The 19,923-nt window shown below is 45.5% G+C and overlaps 1 protein-coding gene across 2 annotated transcripts in view; it reads left to right on the forward strand.

The window, feature by feature from the left end:
* Atg4b (autophagy related 4B cysteine peptidase) overlaps positions 1-19,923 on the forward strand; it is a 41,243-nt gene that overhangs the window by 8,571 nt on the left and 12,749 nt on the right. For both annotated transcript variants that reach the window (XM_085839689.1, XM_085839692.1), the window contains exons 2-8: positions 4,630-4,731; positions 4,831-4,902; positions 9,897-9,995; positions 11,211-11,312; positions 11,697-11,769; positions 15,105-15,184; positions 18,105-18,298. In XM_085839689.1, the coding sequence (XP_085695815.1) occupies positions 4,630-4,731; positions 4,831-4,902; positions 9,897-9,995; positions 11,211-11,312; positions 11,697-11,769; positions 15,105-15,184; positions 18,105-18,298 (722 nt within the window). The remainder of the gene's footprint in view (positions 1-4,629; positions 4,732-4,830; positions 4,903-9,896; positions 9,996-11,210; positions 11,313-11,696; positions 11,770-15,104; positions 15,185-18,104; positions 18,299-19,923) is intronic.

The following is a 19,923-nucleotide window of genomic DNA, read 5'->3' on the forward strand; positions in this document are numbered from 1 at the left end:
TAGGACAGAGGGTCCTTAGATACCTCACTAAATCTTTCTGCGTGTTGACTAATGGCAAATTTAACTAGTTGCTTGGGCATTTACAAACTGTTAAAAACTCTTTAAGGTTTACGTCTCTGGCTCAGGAGCTGTATTAGTTAGGGTTTTACTGCTGTGAACAGACACCATGACCAAGGCAAGTCTTAATAAAACAACATTTACTTGGGGCTGGCTTACAGATTCAGAGGTTCAGTCCATTATCATCAAGGTGGGAGCATGGCAGTATCCAGGCAGGCATGGCGCAGGAGGAGCTGAGAGTTCTATGTCTTCATCTAAAGGCTGCTAGTGGAAGACTGAGTTCCAGGCAACTAGGGTGAGGGTCTTATACCCACACCCACAGTGACACACCCATTCCAACCAGGTCACGCCTATTCCAACAAGGCCACACCTCCAGATGGTGCCACTCCCTGATCCAAAGATATATAAACTATCACAGGAGCCACTCATGATGCTTTGTAAGTGATATTTGTTGGGCTATAAAGAGGCTTTCACTAGCCGGGCAGTGGTGGTGCACTTGGGAGGCAGGAGGATTTCTGAGTTCGAGGCTAGCCTGGTCTACAGAGCGAGTTCCAGGACAGCCAGGGCTACACAGAGAAACCCTGGCTTGAAAAAACAAACAAACAAACAAACAAACAAACAAAGGCTTTAACGAGACAGCGCAGTTGAACTGAAAAACCTCTGTGGAGAATGGTGCCCAGAGAGTCCTTTGCTGGTGAACATGTTAGAGATTGTGAGCTTAGGTTTGCACTTGTTCTGGGTTCTCATCCCCTTGGACAGAGCTTGTGGTGCCATTTCTTTTTCTTTTTTTTTTTTTTTTAAAGATTTATTTATTTATTATATATAAGTACACTGCAGCTGTCTTCAGACATTCCAGAAGAAGGCGCCAGATCTCGTTACGGATGGTTGTGAGCCACCACGTGGTTGCTGGGATTTGAACTCCGGACCTTCGGAAGAGCATTCGGGTGCTCTTACCCACTGAGCCATCTCACCAGCCCCTGTGGTGTCATTTCTTAAGTGGGGTGACTGAAGCTTAGAGAAGTGTGGCATGTAGCTGTATGGCTCCAAGTGTAGGCTATCTCCAAACCTCAGTCACCATTAGAGCCCGAGTTTGAAAAGGTTCCATTTCTCCACTGAAAGTAGATCCAGAAGATCAGGAGTGTCTTCTGCATCAGTTTTGCCTGGATAACGCTTTGTGAATGTCACCTCAATCATGTGCTTGTTTGTTTGTTTGTTTGTTTGAGTTGACACTGTGGGTATGCCCAGGTAAGGTGCCATATCGCATGAATAGTGGCATGTGTTTTCTTCCTGTCTTCCAAACCAGTGGGATGCCTGCAACAACAAAAGGATGCTAAGGATGCTAACTGAAATCATTGAAGCCATGGGGCCTTAAGTGTCAAGTCTCTGAGGTGAAAGGTCAAAGTTACCCCTGCTGACTCTTGTGGTAGCATAGCAGTCTTCTGCTCCAAACGCAGTTAGGAGTCAGTCTCCTCTCTTCTCCTTCCTCCCCTCCTTCCCTCCCTCCCTCTCTCCTCTGTATGTGTGTGTTTGTTCCTCCCTTTCTTTCTTAGACAGTTTTACTATGTATGCCTGGCTGGCTTGGAACTCACAGATATCCGTCTGTCTCTGCTACCCCCATACCAGGACTGTATGTTTTTCTTGAGGAAAGTTTGTTGGGTTAGAATCTCTTTTGGTGAAGAAATTCACACATTTGTTTTGATACTTCTGTACATTGTTACATTTTCATATAGGAACAGAATGGATTTCTTTACATACTTCCTCATTTCAAGGATTGGAGGCTAGCCCTGTGAAAGTGTGCTTATGTCAGTCCCTGGATGGTTCAGAGCTCTAGAATGCTTACTCCTCAGCCCAGTGAGGAATGTGCACCGTTTCTACTTTACCAGTGAGGAAATGGAGATTCAGAAAGGATACTAGTTTAAGGGGAGCACAAGCTAGTTTTTGGTGGCCTCAGACTCCTGGTTCCACAGTCGGGCTCTTCCCACACTACCCTGCTAGGAATGAAGGCTCTATCTAGAGAGTGGGACAGATAGAGCTCCTACTCCATCTCCTCAGGAACAGAGTAAACCCTCCCGACACGAGGAGGAGCGGAGAGTAGCGTAGGCGGCAGTCTGCAGCTAGACTGGGGACAGGCCATTCACCGTGTAGAGTGTGGGATTCTGTTGGAGGTCTGGGCACTTCTTTCCACAGACCATCGGGACTATTGTTGCTTCTTGGCTGCTGTGAAGTTGGTGGGAGCTGTGTTGGCCTCTTTTTAGTTCTGTTCCTCTCTGGTTTCTTCACACCCAGCCTGGCTTTTGATTTGTCAAGCTGCACAACCCATAATTTTCATAGTTATGATAGACTTGGTAATATATTTGAATTTAATAGAGCCCTACTTACTGTTTTTTGCTTTGAAGTTGGCTTCCTTACCTATAAAGATTGCTTGTAAACCTAAGAAATTTGCCTACACTGTGTTTTGCTGCTTTAGACGTTAGGGACACATGATGGTTTTTGACTTCTTGAAACCATGAACATGAATGTTAATTTATCATAATTTAGCCTTTAGCATCATGTACATGCATAATCATATGTAAAAAAAAATGGGAGAAATTAAGTTGGGCTTAAGGTCACCAAGCAGGTTGTGACATTGTCTTGAAAATAGACAGTTGAAACACAGAAGAACAAGTTCTGAGACGAGGCCCACCGGGCCTCTGCCCTGCTCTGAATGCTTCAGCAAGGCTCTGTCGGTGAGGACTTGTCGGTGTGGTCTGTACTTCTGGGATATACTCTAGTACTCTGTCACTGTGCCCAGGGAAGCCTTGTGGGCATAGTGACATGTATATGCTTTCAGCTCTGTGATTCTGCAAGGTGTCCTTCTGTCTGCCTGCAGAGCCTCATGGGAAATCTCTCATGAAGGCGTCATTGCAGTGTGGCAAACCTGCCCTGTTATTACATCATTTTTATGGATGAGTGATTGTTTATACTCAGAACTTATATAAATGGCCCAAGAGCCTATAGCTTGTGACTGCCTTAGTGAGATTTAAACTTTGGCTACCAGGTAGTGCCCACCTTTGCCTTGTTCTGTCCTAAGCATGGAACCTGAGTGCACTGGGTATCTGCATCCATGGTTTATAGCAGGTGGTTAGAAGAATCCTAGAAGGCACCTACCTTCTTTTGGGGGATGTAGCTTAGTTGGTAGAGTGCTTGTCTAGAATACATGAAACCAGTATGAAGTTCAGTTCCTGGCCTTACATAAACTGTTGTAGTGGTATATGCCTGTACTCCTAGCACTTAAGAGGTAGAGGCAGACAGATCAGGAGTTTAAGGTTATTATTGGCTACATTTCAAGTTCAAGACCTAAGATACCCTATCTCAAAAAAATTAGGTGGGGTGGTGGTGGCACATACCTTTGATTTCAGCACTTGGGAGACAGACACAGGTGGATCTCTGTGACTGTGTGACCAGCTTGGTCTGCATTTCAAGTTCCAGGACAGTCAGAGGTATGTAGAGACCCTGTTTGGTAAAGAAAAAAAAAACAACACATTTTAAGTCTTAAGTCTCAAATAACCAAGAGCTTACCTTTTTTCGTTGATGGGGAGTCTTTTGCTCCTGTTTCCTAATGTTGATCCCAACCCGAGGCTTCTTCCTATCCTGTCAGCTGTCAAACTTCCATCCCTAACTTTTATCAGAGCAACTGTTTAGCAGACTGTCTGTCATGTGTGCTCATATATTTGCTTGTGGCTATTAGGGAAAGATGCAGGTATTGTACAAATCTTTAGTACAGAAATGGTATACTTGAAGCATGGAGTTTAGCTACACTGCTTTGTTCTCTCAGCGGGTCGCGCTTCCAGCCACTTACCCAGGAACTCTTTGGATCTTCGAATGAAAAACACACACACACATTAGCTGATTTTTTTTTTTGTTTTGTTTTTTGGTTTTTTTCGAGACAGGGTTTCTCTGTGTAGCCCTGGCTGTCATGGAACTCACTCTGTAGACCAGGCTGGCCTCAAACTCAGAAATCCGCCTACCTCTGCCTCCCAAGTGCTGGGATTAAAGGTATGCGCCACCACCGCCCAGCATAGCTTATTTTTTGAAATGCGTTGGCTACTCAAAGGCTGGGAAGTCTTAATCCTCCTGTGGCTTTTCCCTCTGGTACTCCTGGCTCAACATCTTCTAAATCTACCTTTAATTTGCTGCCTTGTTACCTTCTGTGAGGCCCATTGGTCTTTGCTGCCCAAGATGGAAGGGCAACCCTTCCTGGGGGTGGGGGGAAGCTTTCCTTCTCCTCCTACGTTTTGGATTATCTTCCCTCTGCAGCTCTAAATCTGATCCATCTCCACCCCCATGGCTATTCTGCCTCTCCTCTCCCCCGAATCCTAGCCTGCACAAATCTTAAGGGTCCCATCCCATCTCCCTTTGCCCAGCCATCGGCCGTTGGCGTTTTTATTGATCAATTCTGAGCAAGGACTTTCAGTGTCTGGACATGCAGATTCCCAATTAGGGAACCGATCAATTCAAAGCATTAGAACCAAACCCCAACATACAATGGTCTCTGTGTGAAATCAGACAAATGTGTTTCTATGGTTTCCACAGCCACTTTGACATATGATACTCTCCGGTTTGCTGAATTTGAAGATTTCCCCGAGACCTCAGAGCCTGTTTGGATTCTGGGCAGAAAATACAGCATTTTCACAGGTATTGTCCTCTGGGCTCAAATTACTTCTGCAGAACTCTTGAGATGGCAGTTGTCTGCTGCCTCTCACTTTGTGTTTGTCTTTTCTTTTAAATAATTAGAGAAGGACGAAATCTTGTCTGATGTTGCATCCAGACTTTGGTTTACATACAGGAGAAACTTTCCAGCTATTGGTGAGTAATCTTTATTCTTTCAAATGCTTTGGTTCATTTGTTTTTAATCTCTGTGTCTTGTGAAATGGGGGTATAGGCACATGAATGTAGGCCAAAGGACAACCTAGGGCTTCAGTTCTTGCTTTTCCCCCTTGTTTGAGACAAGCGCTCTTACTCATCCCTGTGTATGTCAGTCTAGCTGGACTAGGAACCTCCAGGGATTCCCGTCTCTTCCTCTCATCATTCTGTAGGAGCTCTGGGATTCAGAAGTGTGCTGCTGCATTAAGTTATGTGTAGGTTGTAGGAATTGAACGCAGGTCCTCGCACAGACATGTCAAACTCACTCAGCTGTCTCCCCAGCTCAAGTATTGAAATACATATGCTTTCTATTTCCTTGTTGGGAGCGTGTCACTGGATTAAGAATCATGACAATAATTTTGTTGTTGTTGTTTGGTTGTGTGATTGTTTTTGAGACAGGCTCTGTGCTGGATAGGTTCTTTTGTAAAACTTAACACAAAAATGCCTCCATCAGATTTGCCTGTAAGTATGAGCATTTTCTTGACTGATGATTGATGGGGTTGGGGGTGGGATAGCTCACGGTGGCTGGTACCACCACGGAACAGGTAGGCCTGAGTTTTGTTAAAAAAAAAAAAAAAAAAAGCTAAGCAAGCCATGGGGCAGGTCATTATAAGCAGCATTCTTTCAGGGCCTCTGTTTCAGCTCCTGTCTCCAGGTTCCTGTCCTATTTGAGTTCCTGCCCTGGCTTCTCTTAGAGATAGGCTGTGATCAGGATGTGTAAGCCAAATGTTACTTTTGGTCACAGTATTTAATATACCACAGAAATAGAAACTAAACTGTGAAGTGGAAACTTTAGGGTTCTTTGGAAAGTCAGTTGGATGGTATTTTTTTTTTTTTTGGTTTTTTCGAGACAGTTTCTCTCTATAGTCCTGGCTGTCCTGGAACTCACTTTGTAGACCAGGCTGGCCTCGAACTCAGAAATCCGCCGGCCTCTGCCTCCCGAGTGCTGGGATTAAAGGCGTGCGCCACCACGCCCGGCTAGTTGGATGGTATTTTGTTGGGGCAAACAACGTGAAGGAATATTTGTTAAAAGTGAACACAGGTATGAAAAGCTAAGGCCGACTCATGAAGGAACATTTAGCTGGAGAAGACAGGAGAGAAGATGTTCTACTAAAACAAACATGTGAAAGGACTGTCTTAGTTACAGTTTTACTGCTGTGAACACACATGATGACCAAGGCAAGTCTTATAAAAACAACATTTAATTGGGGCTGGCTTACAGGTTCAGAGGTTCGGTCCATTATCATCAAGGTGGGAGCATGGCAGCATCCAGGCAGGCATGGTGCAGGAGAAGCTGAGAGTTCTACATCTTCATCCAAAGGCTGCTAGTGGAAGACTGACTTCCAGGCAACTAGGATGAGAGTTTTAAGCCCACATCCACAGAGACACACCTACTCCAACCAGGTCACACCTATTTCAACAAGGCCACACCTCCAAATGGTGCCGCTCCCTGGTCCAAGAATATACAAACCATCACAAGGACACATGATGAAAGATTAACGACACACATATATTAGTCTGCTTTACATTGCATAGTTGAGCTGCATTTGTCAGGACTCCATAGAGAGAATCACACCAAAAAACTTCTGGTGGTGTACTGCAGTTTTTTGCTGCTTCCAAGGACTCAAGCTGATTGGATGCATGTGCTATGACAAGATAACTTGCTGAGGCAAGGCACAAGGAGGACGCGTGATGCTTGGAGGGTATAAATAGGCCTCCACGGAGTGATGGAGACAGAACTTGACTTGTTGGTACAGCTCACTGTGTGTAACACTTGTGGGTCTCCAGTCTTTGATGATCTTCTCTTCCCTGAGAGAGGCACAGCCAAGAGCTTCCTTGGCATTTCTTCTGGTCCCTCCTGCTGACTGAAGCCAAAGCTGAGGCCTGGCTGTTTCTGATAGGTTGTCACTGCTGTTGCTAACCCATCTCTAGCAAACTGGACTGCTGGTGTATCTGTGAAGTGTTTGTAAGTAGATCAAGCTGCTGTTGCCTGCTGACCTGTGAACTGAAATGCTGATTTCCAGATAACACAGACAGTTGCTTCAAAAAACCTTTTTACACAGGTCCACTTCCCTGTATCCTTTCTTTACCACTTCTCCTAGTAGGTTGTAGGTTACAAGGGATGTAAAAGCATTAGAGAACCATCATTTAAAAAAAAAAAGTTACAAAACTGGGACCCCATGGTAAATAGTGACTGCCGAACGTTGGACAGGACACCAGGGCTAGAGAGCAGCCTTCATTGTGTGGCCAGCTGTGAACATCCGTGAGACAAGGTCTCTGTTTTGTTTCTGTTGCTGTGGTAAACTGCCCTTATAAAAGCATAGTCGGGGAGAAAGGGTTTATTTTCTCTCAGAGTTCAGGTTATAGGCTAGGCCATCTTTGTAGGGAAGTCCAGCAGTAGGAACTGGAGACAGCTGAACACAGAGTATCCATAGCCAGGAAGCCCAGAGAAACCGGTCAGTGCCTGTGTGCTCAGCTCACTTGCTTTTTAACATAATGTAGAACCCAAACCCAGGGACTGGAGCCTCTTTCAAGCTGGTTTTCTAGTATCAGTGTAATAAAGACCCCCCTTGTAGATGTGCCCATAAGACAGCCCAATCTAGAAAAATCTGTGATGCTTTAAATAAGAATGTCTCTCCTCCCAAACAAAAGAGATTGGCCCCATAGGCTCATTTGCTTGAATGCTTAGTCTCCAGTTAGTGAGACTTTTTGGAAAGGATTAAGAGGTGTGGCCACGTTGAAGGTATATAAGTTTCCAAAGCCCATGCCAGGCTTAGTTAGTCTGTCTCCCTCTCCCTCTCCATTTTTTTTGATCAGATGTGAGCTCTCAGCTGCTGCTCCAGTGGCATGCCTATCTGCCTGCCTCCTTGCTCCCCACCATGGTGTTCATAAACTAACCCTCTGACACTATAAGCAAGGTTACAGTTATGCTTCCTTTTAGAAGTTGCCTTGGTCATGGTGTTTCATCATAGCAATGGAACAGTTACTAAGACAAACCTTCATTGAGATCTCTTCCTGGGTGCCTTAGTTATTTTTTTGATTGCTGTGACAAAACACCACAACTGAGTTTCCAAAGAATGTTGCCGGGCAGTGGTGGTGCACACCTTTAATCCCAGCACTTGGGAGGCAGAGACAGGTGGATTTCTGAGTTCGAGGCCAGCCTGGTCTACAAAGTGAGTTCCAGGACAGCCAAGGCTACACAGTGAAACTCTCTTGAAAAACCAAAAAAAAAAAAAAAAAGAATATTGCACCACAGAACACTAAGTAAACCAGGAGTGTTAATTTTCATTTTATCCAGAAAGCTGGGAGAAGATGTTGCTGACCTGTAGCCTTTCACTATCCATAGAGGCAGACTCCAGCCCAGAATGTTTATTCCAGACTTTCCCTCTCTAGACCTTTATACTGAGCTCCCAGTCAATACAACTCATCCTTAGGGGAGATGTAGTTTATGGCCTCCTGATTTCTGTGGTATCTTAGTCAGAGACTGCAGTAGATTCTAGGCTTTTAAGCAATAATAGTACCCATCTTTATGACCACATGTACTTTGCAAAGTAGTTTCCATGTAGTCATACCTTAAGCTTTATTGTGGACCTGGAATTAGAATGATTGTTGCCTGGAAACTTTCCCTCCAGGTTGAATTGTGTTTAAATATGCTGGTAATAAATGCTTGCATCAGGCTTGAAGTTTGATCCAGACTAAGATGGGCTCAGTTGAGTTTTCATTCTCAGTTCTTTGTAATTCAGTTTTCTTGCCTGGCTTGATGCTTGCAGTGACCATCATGGCAGGGAGCACAGAAACAGGCAGGCATGTCACTGGAGCAGTAACTAAGGGCTGGTAATCACAATCTAACTAGTAGGAGGCAGAGAGAGCTAACTGAAACTGTAATGGGCTTTTGAAACCTCAAAGCCTGCCCACAGTAATATACTTCTTCCAACAAGGCCCCATCTTCCCAAACACCTGCACCAACTGAGGGTCAAGGAGCCAAACACATTTTCCTGTGGGGCTCATACCAGGTGATTGCAGATTGTGTCAAGTTGGCAAAACTAGCCTGCTATAGTTAAAGCAGCTCATCATGGTCCTAAGAACCAAGCATGGCCTGCATGCTTCTTGAGTATTGTAAAGATGATTTTTGGGCTGTAGTGACAGTGACAGGTATAGAAATAGAAAACGCCTGACTTCCTTGTTCACTGTTCGCATCCCATCTCTGCCTCTTATTGCTACATACATAGGCTATAAACAGTCTTTTTGTCTACTTTGTGGGTTCCTGTTTCTACCACCCTTTTCCACCCTATCCCTTCCAACCCTCTAACTCTAGGTAGGGGAGGAAGAAGGCTAGAGGGGAAAGGGGGCATTGATATTGCTGGGCATCAAGTTTGAGCTTCACCATCAAAATATCTAGTTTCTTCTCGTCTCCTTGCACACAACAGTGCTGTACAGTGACCTTTCCCTGAAGATCTGCTGAGAGAATTCTCCCCATTCCTGTCATGTTAAAAGTGACTCCACAATCCTTGTCAGTCTTTCAAGCCCCAGTGAGTAGGCGTTAGTGGAGGGGCTCAACTCAGCTTGAAAAATGGAGAGTTTGCATTGCTAATGCCTTTCCTCGTCCTTACCTACCGTCAGGAACAGCGGACAGTCTTGTAACTCTTGAATTTTTGCTTGCTGGTACTAGGATATGGTTCTCCAGTTTTAATTCTGTGTCTTCTAAAGTGATCAAGGGGATTCTTGTTTGTGTGCCAGGTGTTTCTGTTGGATACGTGACTGATCTTTCACATGTTTTGCCCATCTGGAGAGAATTGTCAGGGCATTCTACTCCCCAGCATATGTCCTCAGAGTTGTGCCTTGTCTGACAAGTTCAGATGTATAAGGAGGGTCAGTGCCTGTGGTATGGAGATGCCTCTCTCTGATTGTGAATGTTTCTTGTTCTGTCTTCCACACAGGGGGAACTGGCCCTACTTCAGACACAGGCTGGGGTTGCATGCTTCGGTGTGGACAGATGATCTTTGCCCAGGCCCTGGTATGCCGGCACTTAGGTCGAGGTGAGTCACAGTGCTTACATAGAATCTGTGTAGTAAGGGATGTTTAAAGCACACCATAGAAGCTGGACATAGTGGCACATGCCTTTAATCCCAACCCCAGGGAGGTGACAAAATAAAAAAGCATGTCATAGGCAAAACATAGATTTGTGTGGTTCTTGTCTATCTGGTTCAAAGCTGTAGGCTCAATCTTGAGTTGCAACAAATTGTGTGGGTGTGCACAAGGTTCCTTGCCAGTGAAACCAGGGGTCATACTCAAATGCTGTGGAAAGTCCATTTGAAAGTTATCTCACTTTCTGTAGGAAGCTTGCAGTGCTCAACACAGGTTTTTGTTTTTGTTTGAGACAGGGTTTCTCTGTGTAGCCCTGGCTGTCCTAGAACTCACTCTGTAGACCAGGTTGGCCTTGAACTCAGAAATCCACCTGCCTCTGCCTCCCAAGTGCTGGGATTAAAGGCATGTGCCACCACTGCAGGCTTCAACACAGTTTTAATCTTTTTTCTTAGTATTTTAATTCAGGAGCTTACCGAGTTGCCCAGGCAGGACTTGAACTTGCAGCTCTTTTATGTCTTAGTTAGGGTTTTTGTTGTTGTGATAAAGACCATGACCAAAAGCAACACGGGGAGGAAAGGGCTTATTCCATCTTACATCAGGTCACACTTTGTCTCTGAGGGAAGGAAGGGCAGGAACTGAAGGCAGGAACCTAGAGGCAGGACTGAAACAGAAGCCATGAAAAAGTACTGCTTAGTGGCTTGCTCAGCCTGCTTTCTTAGACAGTACAGGACTATGTGTCCAGGATTGGTACCAGTCAACCTTCTCACGACAATGATTGTTAAAGAGTATGTTCAAAAGACTTTTGTATATGTCTGTGTTGTCTAGGTATTTTCTTATTGATAGATAGTACCTCTTTCCAAATGACTCCAACTGTGTCAAGTTGACATAAAACTAAATAGTGCATCTTGCTTTAGCCTCCCAAGTAACTGGGATTACAGGTCTGAAGCACTATGCCTGTGGTTTATATTGATATAAATGTTTATTCTTTGATTTGTTTTGATGAGAGAGTATGTATACATTTGAAATCCTGGCAGATTTGACTTCTAACTTAAAAAGGGTTCAGAATTAAAGTCTTGTACATCATCTGAATATTGAACACTGTGCAAGTGGAAGGTTGGTTAGTTATGTAGTGGTCAAACTAACCTCCTGTGTTGTGTTCTCAATAGATTGGAGATGGACTCAGCGGAAGAGACAGCCTGACAGCTACTTTAATGTCCTCAATGCTTTCCTCGACAGGAAGGACAGCTACTATTCCATCCATCAGATAGGTGGGGATTAAGTTTGTCCTTGGGTTGGCTCTGTACAAAGGGCAGACTCCTTGGGCTTCCCTTAGGAGCTTTCTGAATCTCACAGAGTTGGAGAATGGGGTTCTAGGCCACTCTAGTCTCTAGCCCCTGAGAGCTACTCTGGGTGTTCCAGCACTAGCTCAGACCCAAGCCTGTCCTTCCCCTGTACAGCCTGCAGTGAGTGACTCCGTGCAGCCTGTGGGAGTTAGGCTCTTTGGTTTGCTTTCCTCAGGAGGGTTGGAGTCCTGCCCAGACCTTTCTATGAAGTGTTTACTAATGTACCAAAAGTGAGGCGCGCACACACATACACACACTCTCTCTCTTCTGGGATGGATGTGTTTGCTAACATGGGTCTGTTTCCTGCAGCGCAAATGGGAGTTGGCGAAGGCAAGTCTATAGGCCAGTGGTACGGGCCGAACACTGTTGCCCAGGTCCTCAAGTACGTAATGAGCCCAGCCCTTCTGCTTCTTGGGGTCAGCATGAGTTCTCCTTGGCATTTACCCACTCCTTGAGTACTTATTGGCACAGGAAATAAGGTATTCTGATTCTTTGCTTATAGACCCAGGGGAGACCCCCTGGGTGACTATGCCAATTGTTCTGTGAATGGGATTCATGTTTAGGTCAGACAGAGCCCTAGTGTGGCCCTGTCCTCTGTCTTGGTATACAGATTCATCTGTAATGAGGGTGTCTTAGATCTGGGACCATGGCAATTATGGTACTGTATCTGCAGGTGCTAGAGCCCTCTACCTCTGTGGGTTTGTCAGAGATACCCACATAGGTCATAAGCCTTCCCATGTTGTTCAGAATCTGTTAGAGTTTATTTCTCATGAATGTTTGCCTGTCCCTTCCTATCCTCTATGCCTCAGTGTCTGGAGTTCAGTCAGCCTTACTTTTCTGAGGGCCTTTTCTCTGGAATGACTCTTGGCAATTTCTGGAGATATGCCAGTTATCAGTGTATGACCCCTCCATGTTTTGTTTTATTAAAGATTATTTTTGTATGTATGAGTGTTTTTCTGCACATATGTCTGTGCACATCATACATGCAAAGCGTGTAGGGAAGGCTAGAAGACATTGTTAGATCCCTGGAGCTGGAGTTAACAGATGGTTGTTAGTTGCTCTGTGGGTGCTGGGAACTGAACCCCGGGTCCTCTGCAGGAGCAGCAGGTGCTCTGACCACTGAGCCATTTCCTCCTTGCTTGTGCTCCCCTCCCTGCAGTGTGTGTTTTGTTTTTGTTTTTGACCTGATTCACTTTTTCCTGTGGCTTTGTGCTTTAATATCTCAGTGCCTTTAGAAGGCTCTGAACCAATGTCCAGGACTCATTCATGTAAGGCCCTATTCCTGTTGGGCTGAAAGCTAGTATCTCTCAAATATGTCTCTAGCTATGGTTTTTCCTGAATGTCCCCTTGCCACCCTACCCTGTGTCTGCAATGGCCATATCCTATAGGCTCCACCCAGACACTTGCTTTTTCCCCCTGTATCTGATGCCCAGCCATCCCAGGCCATGGCTGGCTGTGTGCCCTTGGCTTGGTTTCTTAGTGGCATGCACACCCTTTCTATCCCCTTTAGTGTCCTTGTTCAAGTTGTGCCTTGTTTTACTTTGCTGTTGCTGTGACAGAATGCCATGACCAAGGCAACTTATAAAAAACAAAAGCACAGCATTTCAATTTAGGGACTCACTGTTCCAAAGTGTTAGACCTTGACCTTCATGGCAAGGAGCACGGCGGCAGGCAGGCAGGCACTGGAGCAGTAGCCAAGAGCTTACATCTGATCCACCAGCATGAGGCAGAGCAAGAGCTAATTGGAAATGACATAAGCTTTTGAAGTCTCAAAGCCTACTCCCCGTAGCACACTTCCTCCAGTGAGGCCAGACCTCTATCCTAGTCCTTTCTAAACAGTTGTACCAAGTGGGGACCAAACCTTAGTACGTGAGTGTAGTATGGGGGTCCTCTTTGTAATCACTGCACACCTTTAGCTTGTGGTGGGATTTACGGGGCCGCCCCGGTGCTGCCACCTTTCACTGTGGCTCTGAGTAGCCTGACCAGGTCACCATCATGCTTTGGTCATATCTCTTGCCTCACTTCTTTTCTGTCTTCACTGACAAAGAGCAGTCTCTTGGTGTTAGGATTTACATGTTTCTGGAAATGGCAGGTCAGGCTGCTTATCCCTGCTTGCTGTTCTGTCCCTGGCCTCCTCTGCTTTTGTAGCTAGATCCCTTTTCCTCATCTATGTTTGCCTGTCTGTCCTACATGAAGGGATAGGGTTACATTCCTGAGCTCTTTGTTGCCCCTCTACCTGGAGGCTCATGAGGCCTGCTAACTTCCAAAGCTGGAGCATTCTGCCAGCTCTTGGATTTATTAGTTTTTTAACCCTGGGAGATGCCAGTGGGGGTTTCAACTGCTTAGGCAAAAATCTGGGCTGATTCTAGACTTCTGGCTCTTAGTTAACCTTGCTGATCTGTAATAAGTCTCAGTTTAACCCATGTTCATCCCTCCTCGGTCCTATCCTGGGCCACATCTTGTCTCGTACTTCATTGTTAGTTCCTTCTTTCATTCTGGACTTCTTCAAGTAACAACCAGAATCATCTCCATATGGTTGCCTATCCTACCCTATCCCTTGACCTTACTTTGCCTGACACACCCTTAGATGGCAAGTCTGTTATTCATACACTCATACGTCAGGACCTATGTATACCTTATGACCCAGCCTAGAAGCTCGGTCCCACCTAGTCCCATGTATCTGCCGACCACAGTCTACATAACTTATGTCTCCCCAGCAGCCCCTTTGCAATCCCTGCTTTTGGGTCCTCTGTAGCATCTACTGCCTGCCCTGTTTGCTTGCTTCTTCTTGCTTGCCTTTACTGACATATCAGCCAAGGGTGCTGCTTTGATTCTCCTGGGTCTGTATCCTTGCTGCTGTGGCAGGCTTAATGAGTAGTGAGAAAATACCAGTTCTGAGCCCCTTTCAAGTTTCTTATTAACGAGAAGGGGCTTTGTGTGGTTTTCCTAGTGCAGTGGTTCTCAACTTACATGTCACGGCCCCTTTCACAGGGTTACATATCAGGTATTCTGCATATCAGATATTTACATTACAACTCATAACAGTAACAAAACCATAGTTATGTAGTAACAAGGAAAATAATTTTATGGTTGGGGGTCACGACATGAGGAACTGTATTAAAGGGTCACAGCATTAGGAAGACTGAGAACTGCTGCTCTAGAGCCTTCCCAGCATCGGCTTCTTTTCTTACTAGATGCACCAGGTCCTTGTAGCTTAGATTCTTGGTAATTGTCTCCATTGGGGAATGTCTCTTCTTGCCTTCTGTCTTCTCACTGATTGATAGGCCTTCTGCCCCATCCCTGTAGCACCCAGTTTACATCTTTTTCTACACAGTATGGCTGCTGTCTGCTCTTCTTTCAGAGCCATAAGTCTACAGCCATGCTTCCTCGCAACTGGTGGCCTCAGTTGTGCTGTTCATTAGATTTCTGGGCTGTCAGTTCATAGTGTGAGGTGTTGGAAGAGAAGCTGCTCAGCAGTGGGCTGGACCTGCCTCCATCCTGGTGAGACCTGAGTTGCTATGCCAGCTAGGGGCTCCTGTCCATACTGTCTCCTGACAAAGGGCAGCTGACGTCTTCGATGTACAACACTCAGCATACCTCCTGTTTGAGTCATTGGACAGATCCTAGACTTAAGCCTTGAAACTGCCTCAACTGTCACTGCTGTGGTGTGGTGCTCATGCTGTACAAGGCTCATGGGAGTGTTCTCGCTTTCTGTAGGAAACTTGCTGTATTCGACACATGGAGTTCCTTGGCTGTTCACATAGCAATGGACAACACTGTGGTGATGGAGGAAATCAGTAAGTGGCTCAGGGTTTTGGTTGCAGGTGACAGCCAAAGAGGGAACCTCAGCTGGAGAGTTAAGAGTTTCAAAGCAACATCAGCACTTCCAGCAGAGGGGAAGCCTAGGTGAAACATCTGTAAACCCATCTCTTACTGTGTTCACTAGGCTAAGGGAGAGAAAGGAATTCTCTCCAGCATCAGGGTAGCTGTTTGTGTATATGTGTGCTGTAGGCCAATCCAAAGTTCCAGGCCAGGCAGGACTACATAGTGAGACCCTGTATCAATAAAGGGTGAGGGATGGGGGGCCGGAGAGATGGTTTGGAGGTAAAGAGCACTTACTGCTCTTGCAGAAGACCCAAGTTCATTTCCCAGCACACTTGAGTGATTCACAACCAAATGTGGAACTCCACTTCCTCCAATACCTTCTTTCGATCTCCGGGGGCACCAGACATGAATGTGATGCACATATGTGTAGGCAGAGCACACATAAAAATATAATGAATGCCGGGCATGGCAACGCCTTTAATCCCAGCACTTGGGAGGCAGAGGCCAGACTGGTTTACAAAGTGAGTTCCAGGATAGCCAGGGCTACACAGAGAAACCTTGTCTCAAACAACAAATACATAAATAGTATTTTTTTTGAAAGAAGACAATGCTAATTAATCTTTCCTACAGGCTATTTCCAGATTATTTCCTAGAAAGTTCAATCTTGTAAAAGAGTTCAGTGAATCACTACCACTTTTAGTCTCTTAATCTAAAAAGTTATCTTCCTGTTTTTTAAATTTTTTTTATTTTCATGCATGTATGTGTCTGAGTGTATGTGCAGCATGTGTGTGTTCCACAGTACGGGGTTGTCTGACCACCAGCAGACTCTAATCAGATGTGTATTGAAGGCTGCACTTCCTACATTTAGACAGAAGAAATACTGAAGGGTAGCCGGGCGGTGGTGGTGCACGCCTTGAATCCTAGCCCTTGGGAGGCAGAGGCAGGCAGATTTCTGAGTTCGAGGCCAGCCTGGTCTACAGAGTGAGTTCCAGGACAGCCAGGGCTACACAGAGAAACCCTGTCTCGAAACAAAACAAAACAAAACACCCCCCCCCCAAAAAAAAAAAAAAAAACCAAAAAGAGAGAAAAATACTGGAGGGGGAAGAAAAGCTGTTTCTTGGCGCCCTTCTTCTGAAAAGGGATCTGCATGACCTGGGTCTGCCCACACTACAGAGACTACATGGCTGCTGCTTCCATTTTTCTTTAAGCTGCACGTGAGAGCCAATGATTCGGCTGACTGGATAAAGCCACGTGCCACACCATTCTGGCAAACCCAGAGTTTGCTCACTTGAGCCCATATAAAGATGGAAGGAGAGCCAGCTCCATAGTGCTGCCCCTGATTTTCACAGATTCACTGTGGGACATACTGCTCTCCCACATTGTATACACGGTTATGTCTGCTTGTTTGAGAGAGGCTCTCAGTATGTACATCAGGCTGGCCCTAATCTCACAGAGATCCCTCCTGCCTCTGCTAAGTGCTAGGATTAAAACTGTGTACCACCATGCCATTTGAAATGGTTCCTGGGAGATGACTCAGCAGTTAAGAGTACTAAGCTACTCCTCAGAGGACCTAGGTTCAGTTGTCAGCCCCCACATGGTGGTTCACAACCATCTTTAACTCCAGTTCCAGGAGATCCAACACTCGAGACCTTGAGGGCACTGCTTGCACATGGTGCACAGATGTACATGCAGGCAGAACAACCATATAGATATTTTTAAAAAATCTTTATGTGTAGAAAAGGTTTCTCTCCTTTTTTTGTTTTTTAATGTGTATAAGTATTTTGACTGTATGTATGTATGTATGCATGCATACTACCTGCATTTCTGGTACTCAAGTAGATCAAAAGGCATTAGAATTCCTGTAAGTGGAATAAGGGGTGGTTATGAGCCACTATGTGGGTGCTGAGACTGAATATGGATCTTTTGCAAGAGCAATATGTATTCTTAACCAGTGAACCAACTGTCCAGCCCCTAGAAAGTTTTTCATTGAGTAGGGGCATTTTTGTTTTCAAAATTACTTATATTTTAAGCAGTTGGGATTTTTGTTGTTTGTTTTAAATGATTTTGTGTGTATGGATGTTTTGCCTGTGTGTTTGTGCACTACTTGTGTGCCTTGTGCCTGCAGAGGCCAGAAGAGGGTGTTGCATCACCTGGAACTGGAGTTACAGACAATTGTGAGTTGCCACGTGCATGCTGGGAATCAGACCTTCATCCTTCAAAAGAGTAGCCAGTGCTCTTAATCACTGAGCTATCTCTCCAACCCCTTAGCGCCTGGTTTTTAAAACACTTTTTCTCCTTGGGGATAACTTCCGTCTCTGCTTAGCTGAGGAAAAATATGTCCAGAGACAAAGTTTGGAGCTGTGATGAAAGGATGGACCATCTAGAGACTGCCATATCCAGGGATCCATCCCATAATCAGCTTCCAAACGCTGACACCATTGCATACACTAGCAAGATTTTGCTGAAAGGACCCAGATATAGCTGTCTCTTGTGAGACTATGCCAGGGCCTAGCAAACACAGAAGTGGATGCTCACTGTCAGCTATTGGATGGATCACAGGGCTCCCAATGGAGAAGCTAGAGAAAGTACCCAAGGAGCTAAAGGGATCTGCAACCCTATAGTTGGAACAACATGATGAACTAACCAGTACCCCGGAGCTCTTGTCTCTAGCTGCATATGTATCGAAAGATGGCCTAGTCGGCCATCACTGGAAAGAGAGGCCCATTGGACTTGCAAACTTTATATGCCCCAATACAGGGGAATGCCAGGGCCAAAAGAATGGGAATGGGTAGGTAGGGAAGTTGGGGGGGGGGGTATGGGGGATTTTTGGGATAGCATTGGAAATGTAATTGAGGAAAATACATAAAAAAAAAAAAATGTCTTCCCTTTCAGGAAGGTTATGCAGGGCCAACCTTCCCTGTGCTGGGGCAGCTGCACTTCCTACTGATTCAGAGAGGCACTGTAATGGGTTCCCTGCTGGAGCTGAAGTCACCAACAGGCCATCGGCTTGGAGACCACTAGTGCTTCTCATCCCTCTCCGCCTGGGACTGACAGACATCAATGAGGCCTATGTGGAAACGCTGAAGGTGAGTCTTTTTCATCTATTTCAGTGTGTGGTCAGCTAGCTGTACCTCTAAGAGTCAGGCTGGATCTTATAGGTGATGTTGAGAATTTAAATATCTATAGCTCTATAAAGGGTCTTCAAGCCCATTCACCCTGTTGCTGAACCTGGCATCCGGTTTTCTGTCTCTCCCAGATCTCCCAGGTTTCTTCTATGCTCTTCCTGTGTATTTCCTCTTCTCTAGAGCAGTGGGTCTTAACCTGTGGCTCCTGACCCATTTGAGGGAAGTTGTCTTAGTCAGGGTTTCTATTCCTGCACAAACATCATGACCAAGAAGCAGTTGGGGAGGAAAGGGTTTATTCAGCTTACACTTCCATACTGCTGTTGATCACCAAGGAAGTCAGGACTGAAGCTCAAGCAGGTCAGAAAGAAAGAGCTGATGCAGAGGCCATGGAGGGATATTCTTTTTTTTTTTTTTTTTTGGTTTTTCGAGACAGGGTTTCTCTGTATAGCCCTGGCTGTCCTGGAACTCACTTTGTAGACCAGGCTGGCCTCGAACTCAGAAATCCGCCTGCCTCTGCCTCCCGAGTGCTGGGATTAAAGGAGTGTGCCACCACGCCCGGCGTTGGAGGGATATTCTTTACTGGCTTGCCTCCCCTGGCTTGCTCAGCCTGCTCTCTTATTGAACCCAAGACTACCAGCCCAGAGATGGTCCCACCCACAAGAGAGGGGCCTTTCCCCCTTGATCACTAATTGAGAAAATGTCTTACAGCTGGATCTCGTGGAGGCATCTCCCCAACTGAAGCTCCTTTTTCTGTGATAACTCCAGCCTGTGTCAAGTTGACACCCAGAACTAGCCAGTACAATTGACCCCTTGTCAACTTGACACACAAACATATCACTAGTAAGCCTCAACCCTTAGTTCTTTCTTTTTTTTTTAAGATTTATTTATTATATGTAAGTACACAGTAGCTGTCCTCAGATGCTCCAGAAGAGGGCATCAGATCTCGTTACGGATGGTTGTGAGCCACCATGTGGTTGATGGGATTTGAACTTGGGACTTTTGGAAGAGCAGTCGGCAAACCACTGAGCCATCTCACCAGCCCCAACCCTTAGTTCTTATTCATCCCCAAGATCTTAAATAACTTTAAAAGTCCCACAGTCTTTACATATTAAAAGTTCAATCCATTAAAAAATATCCAATATCTTTTAAAATCCAGTCTTTTTACAATTAAAAGTCTATTAACTGTGGGATCTATTAAAATAGTTTCTTCCTTCAAGAGGGAAAAATATCAGGGCACAGTCACAATCAAAAGCAAAAATTAAACTTCAACGGTCCAGTGCCTGGGATCCAACTCATGATCTTCTGGGCTCCTCTAAGGGCTTGGGTCACTTCTCCAGCCATGCCCTTTGTATCACACACGTTGTCTTCTAGGCTCCAGGTGCCCATACTCCACTGCTGCTGCTGTTCTTGGTGGTTATCCCATGGTCCTGGCATCTCCAAAACACTGCTGTCTTTCACTGTAACTTGGCTTTAACGATAGCCTCTCATAGGGTCTCTTCATGGTGCCAAGTCTCAACTCCTTTGCATGACCCCTTCAGTCCTGGGCTGTTGCGGCCCGCCCGCGGTCCACAACACGAACGGTTTAA

The sequence above is a fragment of the Mus caroli genome, unplaced genomic scaffold (genome assembly GCF_978045245.1).
Source record: "Mus caroli unplaced genomic scaffold, Mus_caroli_1 scaffold_1, whole genome shotgun sequence".
Lineage (NCBI taxonomy): Eukaryota > Metazoa > Chordata > Mammalia > Rodentia > Muridae > Mus > Mus caroli.